The sequence below is a fragment of the Centruroides vittatus genome, unplaced genomic scaffold, assembly GCF_030686945.1.
Source record: "Centruroides vittatus isolate TY-2023 unplaced genomic scaffold, ASM3068694v2 scaffold_1444, whole genome shotgun sequence".
NCBI lineage: Eukaryota > Metazoa > Arthropoda > Arachnida > Scorpiones > Buthidae > Centruroides > Centruroides vittatus.
Genome location: NW_027122679.1, coordinates 2147154 through 2170703, shown reverse-complemented (window position 1 = coordinate 2170703; position 23550 = coordinate 2147154). Strand labels below are relative to the sequence as shown.

The 23550-nt window shown below is 35.2% G+C and overlaps 3 protein-coding genes across 4 annotated transcripts in view; 1 reads left to right on the top strand and 2 right to left on the bottom strand.

The window, feature by feature from the left end:
- The window catches only part of LOC136987081 (uncharacterized), an 86139-nt gene extending 75406 nt beyond the window's left edge, over positions 1 to 10733 (top strand). The window contains exons 4-5 of the mRNA XM_067284740.1: positions 2557 to 4809; positions 9814 to 10733. Of these exons, the coding sequence (XP_067140841.1) occupies positions 2557 to 4809; positions 9814 to 10115 (2555 nt within the window). The 3' untranslated portion in view covers positions 10116 to 10733. The remainder of the gene's footprint in view (positions 1 to 2556; positions 4810 to 9813) is intronic.
- The window catches only part of LOC136987102 (deoxyuridine 5'-triphosphate nucleotidohydrolase-like), a 359911-nt gene that overhangs the window by 61392 nt on the left and 274969 nt on the right, over positions 1 to 23550 (bottom strand). The gene's annotated exons all lie outside the window — the stretch shown is intronic.
- Positions 11838 to 23550, bottom strand: part of LOC136987090 (pyruvate dehydrogenase (acetyl-transferring) kinase, mitochondrial-like) — a 40651-nt gene continuing 28938 nt past the window's right edge. Inside the window, exons 4-11 of one of the 2 annotated variants that reach the window (XM_067284753.1) lie at positions 13610 to 13794; positions 13302 to 13388; positions 13160 to 13237; positions 13017 to 13093; positions 12849 to 12950; positions 12669 to 12779; positions 12492 to 12605; positions 11838 to 12425 (exon numbers count right to left, since the gene is read on the bottom strand). In XM_067284753.1, the coding sequence (XP_067140854.1) occupies positions 12225 to 12425; positions 12492 to 12605; positions 12669 to 12779; positions 12849 to 12950; positions 13017 to 13093; positions 13160 to 13237; positions 13302 to 13388; positions 13610 to 13794 (955 nt within the window). In that variant the 3' untranslated portion in view covers positions 11838 to 12224. Of the gene's footprint in view, positions 12426 to 12491; positions 12606 to 12668; positions 12780 to 12848; positions 12951 to 13016; positions 13238 to 13301; positions 13389 to 13609; positions 13795 to 23550 lie in introns of both variants that reach the window. The other variant, XM_067284752.1, reaches the window with a different exon arrangement.

Sequence of the window (23550 nt, the reverse complement as noted above, 5' to 3'; positions counted from 1 at the left end):
TATTAGAATATTCTAATAAATCTGTAGAGTAGAATAATTAATATAAATAAAAAGGGATATGTGATTAGTATTCATTGTCAAGATAATTATTGAACTATATTAGATTATTCTATAGTCTAAAGGCAACCTTTCACACTACATCAGTTACAAGAAATATCTTAACATCTGGAGAATAATCTTCTAATATGTAATGTTAATGGGCTTTTGCCTTATTCAAGATCGGAAGTGCTTTGCTCTATCCAAAGAAATTATTAGTTTTGCTAAAAATTTGAAAAAGTTTTTGAAACATTTCACCCTGCACAAATAATAGATACTCACATTTGAATTAATGTAGTATTAGAATGTCCTAAAAAACTGAAAAGTTTTATGAATATTTTAAATAGAGTAACAAGAGTTAATGTAAATAAACTTAAGTGTACAGTACAGTACAGATAAAAATTGCATTCATTGCCATAAAAATTAGCACACCAAGAAGGAGTTCTTGTATCACTGCAAAACTTGGCATGCAGGTAACTAATCATTTCCATATCTGCTTGAGAATTATTGCATAATACCAACAGTGGGCATTAAAATTAAAACAAGGGGGATGCCCTTGGCCTATAAAAAAGCATGCAAAGGCATCCTATCTGTAGTTTACCTGCTGTATCACTAGAGATGTCTTTACATCACAGTTGAAAACCATATGAGTAACTAACCGAGTTTGAGAGTGGATTTGTCACAAGACTGCCTCCACCACATAGCCACACTTTCCTGGCATGCCCAGTCCCCCTATTTGTCACCAATCAAACGTGTCTGAGATCACCCGGATGCCAAGTTGGACAGCCTAGGAGTTTGGATGAACTAGAAGATAACTTACAGCAACTGTGGACCGAGTGCCACAGGACACCATACAGCAGGGATGGGCAACCTGCGGCCCGCGACGCATAAAATGTGAATAAATATATCAATTTCCCAGCTTAAGGAAGTATGCAGCAAAAATTCAAATGTTATTTTTACAACTTATGTATGTGAATAGTTTTTCCTGCAATGAATTTAGTACAAATTAAAACAAGCAACCGGCTAACAGACACATGGAAACTAATTTAAAACTAGCAGTGACAAATATTTAACCAAATATTTCCAATATATTACGTTTACATCAGTTCCAGAAGCTAAATTAAGTATACCTATGCTAATTTATAATTATATATGAATAAATAATTCTGATTTATCAACATTTTTTTTTCTCTTTCTCTTGCATGCGGCCCGCATCAGTTCAAAAGTCTTAAAATGCGGCCCTTACATAGAAAAAGGTTGCCCATCCCAGCCGTACAGCACCCTCATGCCTACCCATGTCACATTGTGTATTCGTGTTATAAGTGGCCCTACAGGGTACTAGAACTTCCTTTCATTTGTAGTTTTTACTTTCCTGGCTGTTATAACAGAGGGAAAGTTTGGTGACCCAGCAGAAAATGACCCTTCAGATTTTTACATTTTTGGACTTAGAACACCTTGAAATGTTGAGAAGCGAAAAAAAATTAGGGGATAGTGTGTGTGTGGGGAGCACGATTTTGTTTACCTTGTTTGAAGCTCCCGTGGTTTTTTGTCGAAAATTTCTGAAATTTTGCAAGGAGTTTGTTTATTAGGAGGCTTGATGCTATTAAATTTTGGTGGTTAAAGGTCAAGGGGTGGGGAGATAACGGGTCGTGCATATCTCCAGTAGGGTCTGACTTAAATAATGAGGATTTTACTTGTTATTAGCATTTACAACTTTTTTTGTAAAACCCATCTCTGCCCTCAAAATTAAGTTTTTTGCCATTTTATAATAGTTAAAAATATAAAAAGTTTTTAAATAAAATATGATAACAGATGACGTCACCAAAATTTGAAATGTTACCGGGAAAGTCTAGCAACTTGTTGCCAATTTATTTCTGCAATAAATGATCCTTTTGCCTTTATTTTGTAATCAGTTACACTCTCACATACAATTTTTGTTTGACTCCAATAACTCCTCCTTGCAGTGGCATAGCAAGGGGGTGTATCATGCCCCGGGTGCCACTCGCAGAGGGGTGCCCAAATAGTCTCCAAGACAAACTATATGTGTTTCTGGAGGAGAGTGCCAATAAAGTGTCGTGCGCCAGTGTTAGTTTAAAGGTATTACTTATTAGATTCTAGCTATCAATGGGTGATATAACAGGTTAGCTTCTATGCAAACTTTAACATATTTTACAGTAGAGTATCAATTATCTGAAACAGTTTGGGACTGGGGTTGTTCGGATAATTGATCATTTACGAAAAAATATATTAAACACAAAACTATACTGTATATATTTTGTATCACACGTCTTTCAAATACATACCTTACATAAAGTAGTACAGTAAAGTAGGTCTACAGTTTAGGTTGGCAGGGAGGGGGGAGAGTGCTGCAGCGCCACAGCACTAGTGGAAATTTGAATTTGCCGATTGGAATGCTTTTAGTTAACCAATATTTTGGTTGATCGGTATTTGGATAATCGATGCTCTACTGTATTTTTATATTTCATTTTGTATTAATGCGTAATAATTTCTCTTTAATAGATTACCTCAGATTACAACCGATTCTTCCAAAACCTCAAAATGTAGCCTTACTAACCAAGAGCGATTGTTTACCAGTTTACCTAGTTAACTTGCCTTGCAGTCAGAACAGAGAGGACGCAGAGGAGTTTCGAATGAATCGGCCTGACGGCCGCGAATGGGTTGGAAGACTGTTGAAAAGGCGTAGAATTTTATCAAATTCGAAAAATGTCGAGTGCAAAAGACTTCGCATTTCCAATAAATTACACACTAGTCTAAACTTCGAAAACCACTCGAATAATCTAGTTTGTTCGAGAGACCGGGTTAATCCCGAAGAGAGTGATATTTACAACGCTAATTATGGAGAAAACGTAAAAAGTGAAGATAGTTCCTGTGAAATTGGAAAATCAAACACCAATATTGATGTGGAACATTCTGTGATAACCAAAAATGTAAATAATTTATCTTTTCCAAAGACCCGTAACTTAGCCGAATGTTCAGACACGTCTGATAATGGTCAGTCTTCATTACTTTCGAGCTTTCGACAAGAAGAAGTGGAAAACAGTATCGTTGATAAATCAAATCCTTTGTTGTCTGCAATGGATTGCAAGATTTCAAAATATGAAAAAACACTAGAAACTTTTGTTAAAATTTCTCCTTGTTTGCCAGAGACTGTAAATAAATCGCGAGACTTTTTTACCATAAAGAAAAGTGGGAAAAAGAAATTCGTTCTCTGCAAAAAAACAGTGAAAAAATTACTGAAATTCGTACCACCAAATTATTGCAATAATGATCGTTGCTGTCCAAATTTAATGGATGTAATTAAAATGGGAAAAGGTAACAATATCTTAAAACTCGAAAATGTGAATTTCAATAATAATTCTTTAGTGCAAAACATGCCCGAAGAGAAAGTAGCAATCGATTTGAACAATAATGCCAAACAGTTTGTTAAATGTGACGACGATAACGTTAACCACACGACAGACAATATTTCTGAAAACAACAAATCAATTTGGACCAATGTCATTCCAGAAAATCAAAGTAATCTTTGGCTAGATACAAATAATTTGGTGGATCCAGGTTTGACGAAAGGAAAGATTACATCGAATGCAGATAATCTAAATAGCGAAAGCATTCAAAATACTAAATATATCTGCAGAGAGATAATTATGACGGGTACAGAAGAACCAGAATGCAGACACAAACTTTCTCCCTCGGGTAATTTGCATCCTAAAACTTTGGCTGTTTTAAGAAAATATCGGAAAATTGCTCCCCGAACGAAACAGGCGGACGAATTCAAACATTGTCAAACCGGAGTTCAAAGTTTAAATTATCTGTCGTCTTCGAAAGCAAAACGTTCAAGTTGTAACAAAGTGCATTTACAAGTGGAGGAAAGAGCAAAATCAAATAAAGTTGGTAAAAGTGAAGTTTGTTTTCCAAATTTTAAATCGTGTTGTGAACAGATACAACAAGAGAAAACCTCCAACAATAACAAACCATATAAAATTTATTCGACATTTGATGCAAGAAATTGTAAAAAGGCAATCTACAGTGTGGATAATTCTTCAAAAGTTGCCTTAACAGATATTTTGGATATGAAAGACCAGAAAAGTTTACAAAGTTTAACTTTTAGCGAATTGGTAAAACTTTCCGAAAAGTATGGCGAAAAAGTATTCCATTCGCTATCTCTAGACGAAATTACCAAGAAAGCAACTACAGAGATCTTCGATCATAATAACGTCTCGAACAAGCTTTTTAACAATTATTCCAAAACCAACGGATCCCATAAAAAGACTAATATTACCACTAAAAATGTGTCCTTCCATGGCAATGCATCCTATGAAACAACCGGTTTAAATCATTTTTCTTGTGACATACGTGGGAAAAGTATTTCCGAAACCACCTGTACGTCGAAACCGATCTCCGGCACGGGCGACACGGTTAATGTTTGCACGTTGAGTTTTTTACAAGAAAATAATTTTGATAATACTGATACAAAAAGTGGTTTGGACTATAATAAATTAATAACCGAAGATAAATGCAAATTTTTGAAATTACTCGATCTTTGTCGTGTTGGGGACAAAATGGCAAAAATAATTTCCGTCGAACCACCTCGTAACAAAGAGATTCTAAATTTAAAGAATCCTCTTATTCCTTTGCATCATCTGTTTAAATTAGCAAAAACTTTCAGATGCAAACACAAGCAGGTCCTCTACCCCAAGAACAAAGAACGTCTAAGCTCACTCGGTTTGACCACGGGCATCGCTTCTGACGACAGTAAGTTTTTTCTTATAATAATAGTATTAATTTTATATACGGTGTGTCCCAAAAGAGACGTCTCCATACAGTGACACAAATCAAGCCCACAATTGGCCAAATAAATAAAATCATCAAACACTGGTAGTTGGTCATTGGTTCGTGCCTGACCAATGGGCTGGCCACCGTACAGTGTTCTAAGTTTTCTTCGTGTGTCTACACCACCTTTGTATGTATGGAAACTTTTGGGACATCCTGTATATTTGATCAATAACACATTAATTATATTATACACAATTGATAAAATGAATCTTTTAGTAAGACATTTTAACTTCTATACTTAAATTCCAAAAATTTTATGGTAACATTACTCTTTAAATAAGTTTAAGTAAACTGAAATGAAGCAGATACAGTTCTTGACACCATGTGGCAAGCTAGCTTTAAATCAATGTATTTGTTTGGATCCTCCCATGCCCCAGATAATTAAGAGCAATCACATATTTATCTATAATATATGAGAGTATTTTTAGGAAATATCTAATTTGCTGTTTTTTTCTCCTCTAAACATTCAACAAGCAAAAACTATTCAAAATTGTGTGTGTCAATAGGCTTATTTTTTCACTAATATAGGAGCCATTTAAACATTCATACAAGTTAACAACCCTCTTAATAATCTTCTCTCTAACTGTAAGCAAGAGAGATTTTTTTTACCGTATTCTAGCTCACAATCTCACGCATAAGTTGGCTTAATTACTCCATGCATTATTTTTCCTCAAATTAGAGGATTTTTCAAAATCTTTAAATGTGAAATTTGGTATGTCCAGAGAAGAGTATTGTGAACTAAATGTACAACACCTATGTTCTGTTTACAGAATAATATGTACAGTTTGCATGATTTTAGAACAGTATTGCCTTCAAACTTTACGAGTGTGAGGCTAATGCGGAATGAGTTCTGCTGGAAATAAACGACGGAACAGAAAAATCATTTTCTGGTCCTCCCGAGAAACGCCTGTATCTTTCGGGTACAGAATAAAGCCACAACAACAAATTGTCAAAGGTCATAGCGACCCAGGCTATCTTGCAAAGATAATAGAGAGATTGCAGCCAACATTTTCACCCCAAAACCTGAACATCACATGTCAAGCGCTGCCATCTGGCAATTCTAGAAGGTTGATAATGGTATTCGCTACGTCTAGCATGGCGAGTAGAAGTTCGGCCTAAACTTCTTCATTTTTTTTGTGTTTGGAGTTAAAATTATGACGTATTTTATTAAAATTACAATATTATTCATAAATGCTTAAATAATCATTTATGAATAATATTGTAAAGAAAACAGATGATTTTAATCCAGAAATTATTTAATTATTCAATTTTATTGCAAGTGATGTGAAGTGCCTATAGATTTCACATATATTTCTGTTCATAATAGCTTATCACAGGGGTTGGCAACCTTTTTTGGCTGTGGGTCAAAATCAATCAAAAATGTGTATTAAGAAGACGTTTCGGGTCAGTGGTAGGAAATGAAGCCCAACGCATTGATATCATGGAAAGATCATAATCTTCTGATTTTTCCAAATCTTTCCACAATGTCTTGAATCTGAAAATAAAGTATATATTATACTTTATTTTCAGTTATATAAAGTATATATTATACTTTATTTTCGGAACTCAAGTGGGTCACTTGAAATTATGAAATGGGTCAGTTGGTGACCTGCAGGTCATAGGTTGCTGAGGCCTGGCTTATCATAATTCTGTAGGAGTAGGTTTGCTTTTCATGGCATCTTCTACCATCAACAGTGTAATACATTTGTAAATTTTCTAAAAATAATTTCCCGAGTTGCTTTCGGATTTACATAAGCCACTACTTCCCTCAACAAAAGTATGAGGTAGTCCTATCGTACGGTAGGAGACACGACGCTAATTAAAAATAATTATTTAGTGTTATTAAACATCCTATAAATACTTTAAAACAGTTTGTTTATTTACCTTTGCTAGTAACATTCGTCGTCGTTTAAAGTGTTCCGCCATTTTTCAACAATATCCCATGAGTCAGTGTGCAACGTGTTTTACTTGAAGTTCAAATGTCAAATGTTCTGCTTGCCATACGAGTTTAACATTTGAACTTTGGCCGCAACCTCTCTATTCATTTGAGATCGCAGTGACTGCATACTGCCATGCCATTACATTGTGCATAGCCGACAGACATCTACCATGTCACGACTGTCTCTTGCAGCAATCGCATCAGCCCTCCATGTCATTCTTGATGACGTCGAGTCATCAAAAACAGAGTGGAAAGATTACCACCTCGTGCGTGCTATCACGTGACAGAAAAACTGTGCATGATCACACGTAAGACAGCAATTTTCCAGGTGGTTTTTGAGAGCCTGTGAAAGAGGGAAAAAATTTTGTATGGATATCGTTGGAAGAACAACTCAGTCAGTCAATTTGATGAAAAATCTACTGTATTTCCCCGAAAATAAACCCTAACACAATTTTTTGGAAAACTTGTAATATAAGCCCCAGTTAAGGTCATCAGCCAGATAGTCTTATTTCATACATCTGTTGCAACCCACGACAGATATAATAATATATAATATATAATTCAATACATTTAATTTATAAAATAATAATAATAATAAGTATTTGTAAATACCCAAGCAAGCACCTTTGGATGAGACATTCCCCGAAAATAAGATCTAATGTGCCTTTCGGAGCAAAACTTAATAGAAGACTCAGTCTTATTTTCGAGAGAACATGGTAGTAGGTGTGGAAAATTGCCACTATTACACATGATTGCAGGTTAGTTGTCTTAAGTAAACAAAAAGAAACGGTGCCTTTTTAATTTTTTTCATTTTACTCAAAGTCTTTGCATCATGTTAACATTTAGACATCGTTTACGTCGTCTCGGATTAAAAGCAACCATTTAAGATTCTAAACTTTTGAAAAAGTAGATCACGAATCCTAGAATCGAGAATCCTAAAATTATCGAGGAAACAATTATTTTGTCAAATAGAAAAAATTACACATTACTTGAAAAGTATTGACTTTCTACAAAATGTATATAAAAATGATCTCTGTTTCAATTTTTAATTAAATATTTTGTGAATTGTTTTTAGTACATTAGAAACAGCAGTAAAAAGTAAGTGATTTTTTTGAAGAAAAACACCATAAAAAATTATTAGCGCCATTGGATAAAATGGTAGAAAGAACAGTTGCGGCAACAGGTGTACCTAAAAGGATTATTTATACATTGTTAAAATAAAGAGAAGGTGATGAAAAAGAAGAGGTTATAACAGCAAATAAGATTGGAACAGAATGCAGTCAAAGTAGCCATTACGATTGTGTAGTAATGGAAATAGATTAATAGTTTCTGAAGAAATTATTACAAATGGTTTTGTGCCAGACTTACGACGACGCAGATTTTAATAATTTTACGAAATTGTAATTGACTCTTCGGTTCATAATTTGAGACAGAGATTTTGGGAGAAAATTATTCCAGATAAATTTTGATATATTCCAATTAAGACTGAAAATGCAGAGAATAAGTTGATTTGAGATAGCTTCGACTGTACGATATTGGATAGTAAAAGAAAACATTGCAGTTCCATCATTATTTAACAAAGTTAGAGAAGCAGACTTTTTAGAATTAGAAGAGCAGCTTAAAAAATTACAAATTGGAAAAAGTTGATACGCAATGTGGATGCGAAATTCTACGGCTGCCACCACATTGTGTAGCTTTCGACTGGACAGAACTAACTTGAAGTCTGCGAAAATGAATAAAAATGGAATCTTAGAAGACGCCGTAGAACTTGTCTCCGTTAATAACGAAGAGAGAAGTGTCAAGAAAAGCTTTGCCGTGACTATATTTCTTCTGCATAAAACAATATTAGTACAGTCCTTTTTAGGATCACAAATGTTAAAGAAATATATGTTTATTATAAATGAAAATTATATTTAAAAATTAAACCTACATATACATGTTTTTATTCTTCGAGTACCTTTTCCGGAATTCTCCACTAACCGTCTTGTTTAATCCCCGTAACACAAGGTATTGTATGTTAACCGATGCTAATACCTCACCCCTGCTAACTAGTCCAATGCCTAAGGAGAGTGCATTCCCAGGTTGGCCAGACAGTAAAGTGGTATCATAGTCTGTGCAACAAAATTATTTACCATAATGTAAGTTGGAAAATTTTACCAACTAATTTAATTCAGTTATTAGATTACAGGTATACCTCGCCTTACGTCGGTAATTGGTTCCGGGAGATGCGACGGAAGTCGAATTTACTTGTCACTAGGCTAAACCACAAATTACCATTCCCAGTTCTGTATTTTATTTATAAATGCATTTTTAATAATATATGGTTAATAATAATCCATTTTAAGCTTACAAACAAACAAACAAATTTTAGCTTTTAATATAGTACAGAAAAAACTAATCCAATCTAAGACGACAACACAGAAACACAGATGTTTTCATGTTTCGTTCTCTAGGATTTATGATGATATTTATATTAACATTTACTGTAAATGTACATATTTTAATATGATTTTATGTGCTTTTAACGCTTTTCTAGTGATATTACGACTTCAATATTTGTGGCGAACGGATGTAAAGTCGAATAAAATGACTTAAACTTGATTTTTATTTTTCCATATACTTTTTTGACAAACGTATAATTGAGGACGACGTAACTCGAGGTATACCTGTACTATAAAAGAATATTGAAACTCGCCAAAACAAAAAAATTGGTACCGTGCCATTCTGGTTTACGTAAGTATTAAAATACAATAATACCTAACAGTTTCTTTGGTACGGAAGCTTAAGTTTCCCTTGGTAAGACTCTTTATTGGACTCATTTACAAGCATTTTTATAATGCTAAATTTTTCAACTCATTTGGCCCCTCCACAAAAAGAGAATATGTTCAAAAGTGCAATAATCTTAGGTTTTGGTTTTTAGAATTTGTACATTCAATAGCTTAAATTTCTCAAAAATTATTGTTAACAGTCTCCTTTCTTTTCAGGTAAGTTTCGTTCAATTTCTGCAGGAGGAAACGTGTTTGTCTCCAAGAACGGGCACTGTAGGGACGAGGCCTGGTTGCTGATTCCCGTGCAGACCACTCCGCGCAGCTCAAATCTGCAAGAGAGGAGAGGACCGGCAGAAGACACTTCCGCAATTACTCTCTCGGATACAGCAGCGGGAAGAAATTTGTCGGCTCCCTTTTGCAGCACACGAGCCCGCAGCGTCATCTCTCACTGTTGCACGGTTTCGCATCACTCGAAAGTTTCTTGCAGTCCGAGCAGCACCTATCACAAACTGTCTTAGAGCCTGGCCACCTTGCAATTAGTTACAATCCTGTCTTTACCAGCCAAATATATGCAGCCATATTTTTCATTTGAGGTGCCAAGAATTATGCACCTAAAAAGCTTGGCATGCATTTATTGCTTTCGTAAGACAACGGAAAGCAGATTACCACGTCTCGAAATATTTTTATATGCCATTTGTAACTGCAGTTAAAGGGTGCAGAACGGAATGTTAGAATCAAATTTGTTGTTTCGTGCTATATATTTTATTGCAGCAATATTGGCTTTTTGTCAATGACTGATTTACTTCTGAAAGTCCAGTTGCCAATCAAACCAAAAGCCGTACAAATATGCCAGCCTTCTCCTAAAACAGACAGACATTTTCATTTGTAAAATTTGGCATTCTAATTCGTTTCCAGATATTTCGAAAGTAATGTAAAGAAGAAATTACATTCCATAAATTGCTCACTAAAGAGAATACGTGGCACCATTTGCCAGAATTTAACACGAGAAGAAATAGACTACGAACCCGTCCACCCGAATTGCCGCAATCTGCAGTTCGTCATTTTGTTGTTCAAAACTCAAATGTTTATTACCGAATTGTTTGTTATAAAGATTAAAGATTTGTTTTAGAAATAAAGTTCAAACATGTGCAATATAATTTATAAATGCACACTTTCGCCAACAATCTGACATTTATCTGCGAGAATATTTTTCTTTTTGAAATACGAATTGTTGAGAATTTAAACAACAACTGCATTTTCTGTAGTGCAGTCCCAACCAAAAACTGATTTTAAAATTTCGCTGGATGATGAAAATTTTTTAAATAAAAAGATGTAGTCGCTTCCAAAAAACTTTTATTCTGGAACATTGTTGATCACCATGTTCCAGAATAAAAGTTTTTTGGAAGCGACGTCTTTTTATTTACAAAAACCGATTGTTTTTCCTCCACGCTACAGCACGGCAACGCGTATACGCCAATACTGGGACCCATTCTTATTCTTGTTGTATCCCCGACAATTAGTTCTGTGAAAAATAAGTTTTACTCTCGTTTGGCATACTTATTTGCACGACGAGCATTGTTTTATTTACCAGTTAATTTGTGGCATTGTTCTTATCAAAAAGTAATCTGGATCATCATAGTTCGACAAATCACTACATTTTGACCACTCTTCCGTAAAAGAATAGATCGTAAATAACCCTCGACAATTACATCAAATATCCTCATCTTTATAGACCAGATTCAACAATTTGTCCGGATTAATATTGTGTTAATTGCCGATTTTTATGGACAAAGCAATGCTTTTTTTCACTTAAATGGAGTTTGTCATGGACTTTTTCATTTTACTAACTTTGAATTAACCCATTGCTCACATAATTATTATGCCATAATACTTGCATAGGAATTGTTGTTATCCGAAGGAAGATTAAACTTAATTACTTATGTTTTACGTACTGTATAGATTATAAAATTATGAAGTGCCACCAGTTAGACCGGCTGATTCTCGTAGCCACTAAAATCCTTGCTTAAGGTTTATGGAAAAGACCCAAAGATACGTTCGAAATTAAATTGTTTCGACGCTCTGTGGCCATTCATTAGAAATATTTCTGGAGCTTTTACATACTTTTTTTAAACAGGCAAGAAAATTACAAAATATATCACTATAATTTTAATTTAACCAAGTTCAGTAACACGCAACAGGCTTTCTAAAATAAAATCAATGGCTTTGATAAGAAATGGCGATAATTTGTAATTTCACATTTATTAAATATTGCAGTAACTTACACTATAAAACAATTTCGTTATATTACAATGTCGGATTTTGTTTATACAAATATATGCGTTAACAAAACGGCTACGACATCCAATTCTCAAACATTGCAACTGCCAAAACCATTGTTAATTTGCAATTTGTCTATTGCACGTAGATTATTTTAAGAGCCGACAATTGGCAAACATGTCCGACAATTTTCTTTTACTTTTGCAATCGGCTCTGGGTTTGAGAATAAAGTACAAAAAGAATAAATAAAAAAATTAATGCGTACAAAGTGTTTTAAAAACTATACACATTGGGATACGAAGGTGTAAAACATCCTAGATTAGATAAGAGTTCTCGTAACCCAAACTATGTTAGACGGCCAGGTGAGGTCGATTTCCGGTGGACTGATCCGCCAGGTGGCCCAGTCGCCAATTATTGGACCAGCGAGACGAAGGAACGTTTTGAGTCAGAACGGGTATGCTCCAGTCGTGTCTGCTGACCACTGCCCGATAGTGTTTGCTGGTGGTTTTATTGAAAACGGGCAACAGTTCGTTGGCTTCATCGCACAATGCCTGAAGTACACTTGTCATTAGCATGAGAATAGAAGGCGTTTTCTGCGGTAACAAAAATAAACTTACCTTTAAATATATCACCGCATCCGTTCCGTAACCTTCCAACGAGGACAAAATCAGGTCGCCGTGGAAATATTTGGCATAGAGACGTGAAAGAGGGAGCCCATACCCATATCCGGCCTGCAGAGAAAGTAAATGTCAATTACTCTAATTTTTGGCATTTCGTAAAAGTCTGGAAATTACCAAAGGGGCAGAATTGGATCCTGATCGCGGAGGAACAGGTGCCGTGGAGTACATATATTGGAAGAGAGCATCAACGTGGCCGTGAGGAATTCCGCCACCTCTATCCGAAATCTAAAACATTTCTTATTAAATTACGAACAACTGACGACCATATTTTTACGTAACAGTGTCCTTCCTTACTTTAATCGTTAAATCTTCTTTTCCCACTACGATGAGAACATGTATGGGAGGATAGGCTTCACACGCAGTTCCGTGATGTTCTACCACTGCTCTCATGGAATTCTTAAAGAATGAGTTATTAAAATTATGGTTTTTTTTAAATGAATTTTTAAAAGAAACATTTCTTACTTTCAGAAGTTCGAAAACCATGTGATACAGATGCGAAGGTATGTATACAACAGAAACCGGACTATTCGGCGACAGGACTAAAAGAAATTCGTCTGCTTGAGATTTGCAGTTTCTTTTTGGGATAAGTAACAAAAGACACTTACCGTTATGCTCCTCTACGGTGATACCCGGTGACGTCAAATAATATTGGTCGCAGAGAAATTTCGCATTCTCATAGGCATCTGAAAAATAAATGCAATTAGTAAATACTCCGATGCGCCGGCCACTTCGCCTAGGGAAACTCACCTTCGACCACGGATGAAACGTGGCAGTTGGGATCGATGCTGCCAATGTGACGGGGATGGCCGTTTAATTCTGAACCGAATAGTAATGCTACAAATAAAAATTCAAGAAGACAAAGCTAAATTTTAAAAGATTTATTTGAGAGCCATAGATACGAACACACAATTTTCGAAACTTAAAATTAGAATGCCACATCCTTCATGCAGATTCCTGCTAACAAAGTTTTTTTTTTACTTGCCAACCGATATATAAGGTATATTATGACTCAAATCTTTTGCTCTTAAAACTAACACTGGAGAAAGAAAACTTACTGTGTTGATTGATGAGCATCCTGATGGATATTCTGCTCATGTAAAATCGATCCAGGAAATACTGGATGCTACGTTCCACGTGCTGGTCTACCGGATGGGACTCCTTCAGCTCGATCACGCCTTCAGCCATCGTCTGCACCACGTTCGTGTGGCGGTTGCGTATTTTCGACAGTTTGTCCCAAAATCTTAGAGAGAGAAATTTAAAGTGTTAATTTCAATGGTAGAATTACGTTCTCAATTTATTATATTTATATAGATAAACAGAATTTTAAGTCGTGCTAGATGGCAATGGTGCATTGTGGCACCACAAATTCATTGTAATTTTGATCGACATCAGATTCTCATCCATTCAGTTAAAACATATCCCGGGATCGGTCCTTCCGTCCAAGAAACCTTCAAATCTCTTGTGACAATATGAAAAATCCAATCAAAAAGGGGAAGATCGTTAGTTGGCCAAATGAAATCTATGGGAAGGTCCACGAGGAAAGGAGCCGAGAGAAGTCTTAGATTTGTCAGTCCTCGAGTCTATCGAGCTCAATAGGTATTTATCAAACTCCATTCATCTTTAGAAAAGACATTTCTTGCTCTGTTGTCTATGTAGCTAATGCATTCTCAGATATCATGTGCCAGCTGGACACACAATGCAAAGGAACCTCATTCTTTGGCAGGGGAAAAGAGAGCGTGACAGAACTAAATAATCCAAGCTTATAGAATGCACATCTACAGATGCATCAAAGTAGCCTCAAGCAAAATTAATTGAAATATCAAATTAACTGCAAAATGTTTCTAAACTTTTAGAAGTTTGATAACTATAAAATAATTCAACTGGGCATCTCCTGAAAGCTAAGCGGATATCCTTTTTCTTCGCTATTTGGTAGTATATGGTCTTCAGTGCCGGATTGTAGGTGATCGGCGATGGGTATAGAGTATATTCCCGGAAGTCTGTTTTTATCTGGAGACGCTCCAAATAATTCAACTATTAACATTCAACTATTAAGAAGAGTAAATAATATTAATTTGCTAAGAATCTGTCAAGAGGAAACAAAGTTAAATAGGGTAAACCAGCAATAGGGGGAAAGTGCCATCTGATTAAAATTAAAATAGTTTCAAATGTTTTACAGAAAAAAAAGGAGAGATATATATATTTGCATGTCTTAAATTAAAGAGTATTTAAATGTCTATGAATGCTCAACGTATATGCATGGCCTTACAAACTCCCTCTGAATTGAGCAATGTGACCTTCAATTATAAAAAAAAAATTTGGGTCTGGAAAGTGCAGTAACTGACAATGACGATAGGGTGCAGGATTTTCCAAACACACCAGCAAGCCTACACGTAGGGACAATCAACGTATGTTCCTATTGCTAACAGAAGTGACGGCCGTATCAGACAGTTCCTCGGACTGGTGTGCCCTCTGTGCTACAGTCTCACGGTCGGGTGAGGACTTTCTCAAACTTCAATGGCCGTGCGTAAAACTTCCAAGTGTATCGCACAGGCACACCCGGCATTCGGACATCTAAACAATGGATATGCTAAAATTTCAACCACAGTGAACCTTGCAAACCTTTTTATAGGATAACAGTTTTAAAGCGCACTGGTGGTATTAGCCGGCATGCAATCAGACCATGACTATAATCATTTATATACTTGTCCGAGACACATCTATAGCCAAGTTTTCAATTCTATCCAGATAAAATAACTTGTTGACGAAAATAATTACATATTTGAAAAATTTTGACACACGGTAAACTTGCAATTAAGACTTAAGTAACTTGCAATTCTCTATGGGTATTATTAATACGAAGGCTATTTTTTAAATAAGGTCCATTTTTTAATAAGAAGAAAAATACTGTAAATATCATTAAAATATATTTTTTTCCATATTCTACATACTTTTATCTACTTTTCTACATAATTTCCATTTTGTTTAAACATTTGTCATACCGCTCAACAATTTTTTGAATTCCGACTTCAAAGAAATCTGCCGCCTGTCAAGAAGCCCAATCCACGACTGCAGTTTTCACTTCTTCGTCGTTGAAATGTTGACCACCAAGGAACTCCTTTAAGTATCGAAACAAGTGAAAATCACTGGGTGCAAGGTCTGGACTGTGTGGATGATCGTATCGAGTCAAAACGATAAAGCACTGTTTAATCTTTTTGTTTTGTGATCGTCAGAAAGCAGTCTTGGAACGCACCGAGAAAACAATTTTCGATAATTCAGTTTCTCCGAAACAATGGTATACAAAACTGATCTTGAAATCTGTGGAAATTCAATTGATAACGTTGAAATCGTGAATCGTCGGTCCTCTCGAATTTTGTTATCCACATCACGAATCAAATCTTCAGAAATCAGAGAAGGTCGGCCAGGGCGTGGCTCATCGTGCACATTAACTCGCCCATCCTTGAACATTCTTACCCATTTTCGAACTTTACTGTCACTCGTAGCATTATCACCGTAAACTTCACAAATCTGACGGTGAATTTCCGCTGCTGCCAAGTTTCTTGCATTCAAGAATCGAATAACAGATCGTATCTCACGGTCGGCGGGAGACTCAATTTTCGTAAACATTTTAAACTTCTACAGCTCAGCATACAGACAGACGATATGGCTACGAATGGCGCCAAAACACGCGCCAAGCTTGCTCGGAGCAGAAGCGCATGCATACCGCTGTGATTGCGCATTCTCCTCACTTTCATTCACAAACGGACCTTATTTAAAAAATAGCCCTCGTACATTATTTCAAGATTTTAAGATCCTTTATGTAATTTTTGTTCAAGTTATCCAAAATCATTTGTGATGTGTAATGTAAGTGTAAGATGACCAAATGATCTAATGGGCGCTGAGTCATATCTTTTACATACAGCGGATGATCGGTTAATGAACAGTTTGGACTGTGAACAACTCTGACAACAAACACAAGAAGAAGCAATGCAGTGTTTAAGATAGTACATCTTTTTGGGACACCCTGTATAGTTTTACACACTCTTTGATTGTCAAATATATAAATATATTTTTTGTAAATAGACATGTCTTGACAAACACACAGTCCTAAGAAGTTAATAGGTTTTAAATTAATGTATTTATTTATTGATTTATTAAATTAAAAAAAAACATATTAATCGTCTATCAAAGAGTGAGTACATCTTTTTGGGACACCCTGTATTTTACTGGCATCTACAAATGATTTACGGACCGAGACTTTGACAGTTCTATACATAACCTTTTTTGCACTGGTTGATTTATGCTCCCCCAATTTTTGTAAGTGCTTTTCTGAACTTTTTATCTTAAAAAACTGTTAATATTATGGGGCCCGAAAAGAATGTTCACTATAGAAACTAAGTAAGAGATAATAGCCAAGATAGAATGGGTAGATGTCTGATGTTACCAGGCAGTATGGCTTCAACAGGTCTACAGTAGATACTCTTTTATCTTCTAGAGTCTTTTTGATTGTAACATAAATCACATCTGAGAAACAAAGATGTACCATCCGTGAAAAAGAGGTTGCTTTTAGTTTGTTATTTCATGTAAATAAATGTAATAAGAAATCAGAACGAATTGAATTTAATTTATATAGAGACCCCAAAAAATAAATCATCACACTCCCATAAAAATCTATGGTAAATCGATAATTGGTCGACGAACAATTTGGGTAGCAAACATTGTCTTTGAACGAATTGTGCTCATTAACCAATTACCCGCTGTACCTTCCTTTCAATCTCAAATTTTTCTATAATGTTATTTAGTCGTTATCCTAGAGTTTTATCATCATTTTACAATGCATTTTTTCTGCATTAATTTTATGAAGTTTGTTATATTACTAGCAAAAATGACAAGAACAAAGATTAAGATTATTAGCGAGGTTGAGGCCAAAGTTTTTAACACAAAACATGTACGTCGGACATCTGGCGCCACTTTCCTGTAAGCCTAGAAGTTCGGCAATGGCGTTTGGAAAGTCGGTGGAATCGTGCTCGACATTCCAAATGCCGCTGCAAAACTTCTAGGCTTACAGGAAAGCAGTGCCAAACATCCAACAAACACATTTTCGCATTGAAAACTTCGACCTCAACCTTGCTATTATATTAGATTTTGTACTGTAGATTATTCCATAATTCTAACCCTTCTATTAGATTGTAGTTATATAAATCAGATACTATAAAGGTAATCTTACGTAAGGATTTATTACACCAAGTACCCAAAGATAACCTTTTGTAGTTATATAGTATAGTATTAGATTTATATATGGTTTTCATTTTAAAGTTTGTTAAAGAGTTTGGTTATTACGGCCTACCATTGTCATGTTTATCATCATACTCTGACAGTATGAAATGGCAGTTTCGTAGGTCAAGTAGACACCGATTTGAAAATATGAATGTGAAAAAGTTTAAGATACAGTTTCTTATATTTTATTCCTAATATTAACTCTACCATCCATAGATGAACAACAAATGGTAATCTGTCAACGAATCAAATTTTGCAATAAACAGACAAAATATTTAAACTCAGCACCCTCAACAACCCCTTAAAACATATTTTGTGCTGGCCAGTAACCTCGTATTATATAATTTTCCTATTTGAATGCCACCGTACTGACGGGTCTGATAGGAAGAAGGGACCATTGCGGCAGAGGATCAAAGTAATTCGACCGAAAGTCATTGTTGTTGACATCCTCTCTTCCAGGAGGAGGTCAATGACTACTAAATATTATACTGGTCTACTATTAATATTTGAAAAGTCATCCATAATGGATAGGTCATGATGGCCCCCACATGTGATAAAAATTACTATAAAAGGAATTATTCTACATTATAATGAAATATACCATCCATTGCCAAAATTTAAACAAACTACGTTCTCATAAATGTTGCACTTATAGAAAAATTATTGTGCTGTAATTTGAAAAATTGTAGCCTATAAATTCTCACTGTCATCTGTCTTTCCTTAATGTCAAGAAAGGAGTTAGATAGATGAAAGTCGAGACCAGATATGAAAAGCATACAAGCAGGCGGTCCAGGTTAACTGTATACAAACTTTTGGTTTAAATTAGAAGTCACATTACTTAAAAATTTTAACTGGCACAACTCTATTAATATCTATCTAACAGAAAAAGAATTACGAATGTTGTGACAATGTCACAAACCAAACTAATTCTAATAAGCAATTATGTGTCCGAACCCACAACTAACTAACTAACTAATAATAATAATAGTTTATTTGACATATAATTCAATACAATATCAAAGGGGGGAAAAACAAAACAATAAATTCTCTTAACTCAAACCATCTAATTTCTTTAACATCTTGTTAAATTTTAACAAATCCACGAAATTGGAGTTAGAACCACCACGCAACATTCTTAAGTATTCCCCGTACATATCATTTCCACAATTACTAAACATATGGAAGCACCATTCACTATAACTGCAGATCTGGTTGCAAATTATGCACACCAAAGAGGCACTTCTTGACATAAAAGAGTTTAACCGCAGTTTCGCAATCTGTTTTTTCATTGCAATAGAGATTCCAACATCCCTTAAATATCCTGCCATGCCAAAATCAGGTTTAACCAGACGATAATATCGTAGCAACCCAGAACTATTCAGCACATTCTTCATTTCCTGTAGTTCTAGTTCTATACATCTCAATACTATGGACGGTATTCGTTCTTTCCATCTATCAATTTGTTTCTCAATAACCATATCACCGAATCCCAGCCGTTCCAGCCAATTTTTAAAATCCAGCCACCATGAATTACTCTCCGCTTTCATCCACATTCTTTCGATACTGATTCTAGGTAGCCTATCCCTAGGTAATTCCAATATTCTTACATAATATTTTAGAACTGCTTTTATAAAAAAGATTTTCAGTGGTACCCGTCCAGTTTCCACAAAACAGCCACATTCGATGCATGAAATCTGAGGCCCAACATTTTCTTCAAAAATTCTCTATGAATTAACTCAAAATTATTGACATTAGCCAAACCCCAGACCTGAGCACCATACGACGTAACGGATTTAACTGTTGAATCAAACAACCTGAAATGTGGAGCATACGAGGCTAACCCTGGGATATTAATGATTTTAGATAATTTCACCAAAGCACCTTTTGCTTTTCTCGCAGTAATCTCAAAGTGGTCTTTCATATTAAGATTATATTTGAACCAAAGGCCCAGGTACTTATATTTTTCCACTATTTCAATCTCTTGTTTATCCAAAAACCATTTAAGCTTACTTGATCTTTTACTACCATTTTGGAAAACCATTATCTTAGTTTTTTTATTATTAATCTGTAAGTCCATCTCAGTTGAGAAACTCATAAGACCATCAATTGCCAGCTGTAATTCAAACGGGCTATCAGCCATAATCACCACATCATCTGCATACAACAGAACCTTGATATAAGTATTATTGCCTAACCATAAGCCATTAAATCTTGATATCTCATTCAATCTATTTACCAAACCATCGATATATAAAGAAAACAGTAATGGACTTAGCGGACATCCCTGCCGAACTCCTTTGTTACAGTGGAAGGATTCAGTAGTAGTACCATTAACCATCAAAAATGCTGACGTATTCGTGTACATCGATCGCAATAAATTCAATATTTTATAACTTAACCTCAAATCAGCAAGCCTCCTCCATAATTTCAGATGATTCACTGAGACGAGTGCAGCCCGGAAATCCACAAAACAAGTATATACTTTTCGGCATTTTTTGACTAGCCTTTCTTTTAATAAATTCCACAAAACAAAAATATGGTCCACTGTGGAATACCCTTGATGAAAACCCGCTTGCATCTCTGATATAATATGCTCACTCTCTACCCAAAATATCAGTCTTTTACATAGGATCGTTGAAAAGATTTTGCTAACAGTATTTAACAATGCGATTCCTCTGTAGTTGCTTGTATTGTTTATATCTCCTGATTTAAAAATGGGAAATATTCTCGCCATTTTCCAACCGTCAGGGTAAATTCCGGTTGCCAGGACTTCATTAAAAATATCCAACAGCTTCTGTCGCAATCGCTCATCTACCAGTTTCCAACATTCCATCGGAATACCATCCGGGCCAGCTGCTTTACCTGACCTTGCCTCACTCAAAGCAATATCTAATTCTTCGAGAGAAATATGCCTGTCAAGATAACCTACAGTTACCATCTCCAAACAAACAATTTCCTTATCTAGGTTATCACTAAACAGTAAACTTTTAAAATGCACAAGCAATTCAGTTTTAATCTCCTCCGGTATACGGAATTTACTTCTACCTTGTAATTTACGAATGCATTCCCAAAACATTTGACTTGACTTACACTTTAAAAGCAGTTGATTAAAACTGGTCAAATATTCCTGTTTCTTACTTTTACATGCAGCGCACTGAAATTTTGTTTTGATAATAAATATTCTTCCAATCTCCAATCCTCTCCAAGTCTCCTCCATCTTCTGAGCTTATTTTTCACATCAGCCTTTTGTTCTAAGCACTCATCATCAAACCACTCTGAATTATTCCTACCCTTTATCTCTATATCTAAATTTATCCATTATACCAGACACCATAATAGTAAGATTATTTAATTTGCTCATGCTATCATCAAATTGCCTGTCCCAACAGATACCTTGAATTTCACTTACAAACGCCTCCTGCCATTCTTTCTTCCATCGTCTATTAAACTGGACCGATTGTCTAGAGTAGCCCTTTTTTTCCAACCCTTTGGCAGAAACTTCAAGATGCAGCATCATATGATCAGACTCAATACAGTCATCTATACTAAAGTACAGTAATTTCTCAGCTGCCAGACCAGTTTATACACAGATAGTCAATTACACTTTTACCCAAGTGTGAGAAAAAAGTATATTTTCCCTGTACATCCTCTTTAACTCGACCATTCACAATCATCAACCCTTTTGCTTGACACAATTCCACTAACTTCAAACCTATCTTATTGATGCATTTATCTTGCGAGTTCCGATACACACTATAATCCAATAAGGGAAAAACACTACCTCCCCACTCCATTTCATTCAAAGTTCCAATTCTGCCATTAAAATCACCCAATAAATATTGTTTGATTCATTTTCAAAATGAAGAAAAATGACTCAAGTAACTTATAACATTTAATACTTTTCCAGTGTACTTCAAACAACCAATCTTCAACGGGATGAACCACCACCTCTTTCAACTCTTTATCAATCGTCGGTACCATCCCACCTCTTTTTCGCCCTTTATCGAATATACTAGTAGCGTTAATCTTATAAAATTCGTATGCATTACTTACATCTGTCGGTGGCTTTCTTGAATCTAATTCACCCAACCAGGTTTCCATCCAACAAGTGATATGAAACTTTCTCACAATGCTCCAATACTCCATTTCATATTCCTTCTTCCATCCGTTCACGTTCCAACTGAGAACTTTTAATGAATCATGCTTACTCCTAAAAAAGAATCACTGGCACAGCTATCCTCATCTTTATCCCTGTCAGGTGGAAACATTCGCAGGGTTATCACCAATTTATCGCCTTTGAAATATGCAATTTTCCCCTCCTTTCTGGCCTGTCTTAAATTACCCATCTGTTGTTTTCTCTTCTCTCTACATTCAACGGAAAGGTCCTCTCTTATGTGCACTGCCTTCCTCCAGTCAGAAACATCCAATTTGGTACAATTACTCCTCCAGCTGCTCAATATATTTCTTTTCGCTTGCATGGAAATGCAGGTAACCAAAACCATCGTATTATTTCTGGTATTTTTTGTAAGTCTGACACAGTCAAAAAGGACATTCGATAAACCAACAACATCCCGAATTAACTTCGATACTGTATCAAAAAGATTTTCCCTATCATTCAACTCCACATTAAACAATACCAAATTTCTTTTCCTTAGATTGCTTTCAAGTGTGTTAACTCTTTTGGTTAGAGTAGTGATAATTTGCATATTGTTACGGTCATTTCCACAGTCGTGCACGGATTCTAATTTATTGATTCTCTCCGTCAGTATATTAATCTTATCGTTCATTTGCACAAAATTGTCTTTTACTAAATGTAATTCCGTCTCTATTTTTAATTCTATAGCATCCTTCATTTCACTCAACATACCTCTTATCTCTTCTAAGAATAATTCTTGATCCAAATTCTTTCTAGTGTCTCTTGCTTTAACAGCACTTCCAGTGGAACAGGACCGCAAACGTTTACCTGGTGGTGTTCTTAATATCCTTGCGCTCTTCTCAAAAGCTGCTTCCTTTCCTTTGGCACTATCCCGATCCACACACTCTTTAGATTTAACAAATTTATTCATAATAAAAAGCAATTACGAAAACTTAGCTGCAACAGGTACAACTTCACTTTAAAACACGCCAACAGCCTCAGCGACTATAGTGCCCCCCAACTAACTAACTACGTGTTTGGTGATTTTATCCACTTGACTACCGGAGGGCACTTGTTAGAATTAAGAAAGTTCCGTTCGGAAACAAAAAACCCCAAGTCATTAGATATGGAAAATTAAACACAGTTTCCACAGGTCATTTGATTCCATGCTGGCAATACTATGCACTGCCTGTCTCAGTAATGATTTAGCACAAAAAAGACATGTGTCATTGTTGTAGTAATTAATTACAGAAAAAAAAAGATAAAGTATACTTTTTAAAAATATATATTTTATTAAATTTTTGCCAACAGATGGTGCTACATGTAACTTAGCAGATGGACTGCAGATAGAAATTAATTGATTTATAGAAATGCAATCGATATTTTGGGGTGGAATGATTACTGGTATTAGACATTTTTAATAATTCAAAACTTTTGCTGGGTCTCTTGTAATTTGAATTAAAAGTTTACAGTAATATTTATTATTATTGATTTGTATAAAAACTGTTATTAAAATAAATGAAATTGTAATTAAGAATTTAAATCAAAGAACATCTTTTTATAATAATCAATTTAAAGTTTCAGAAT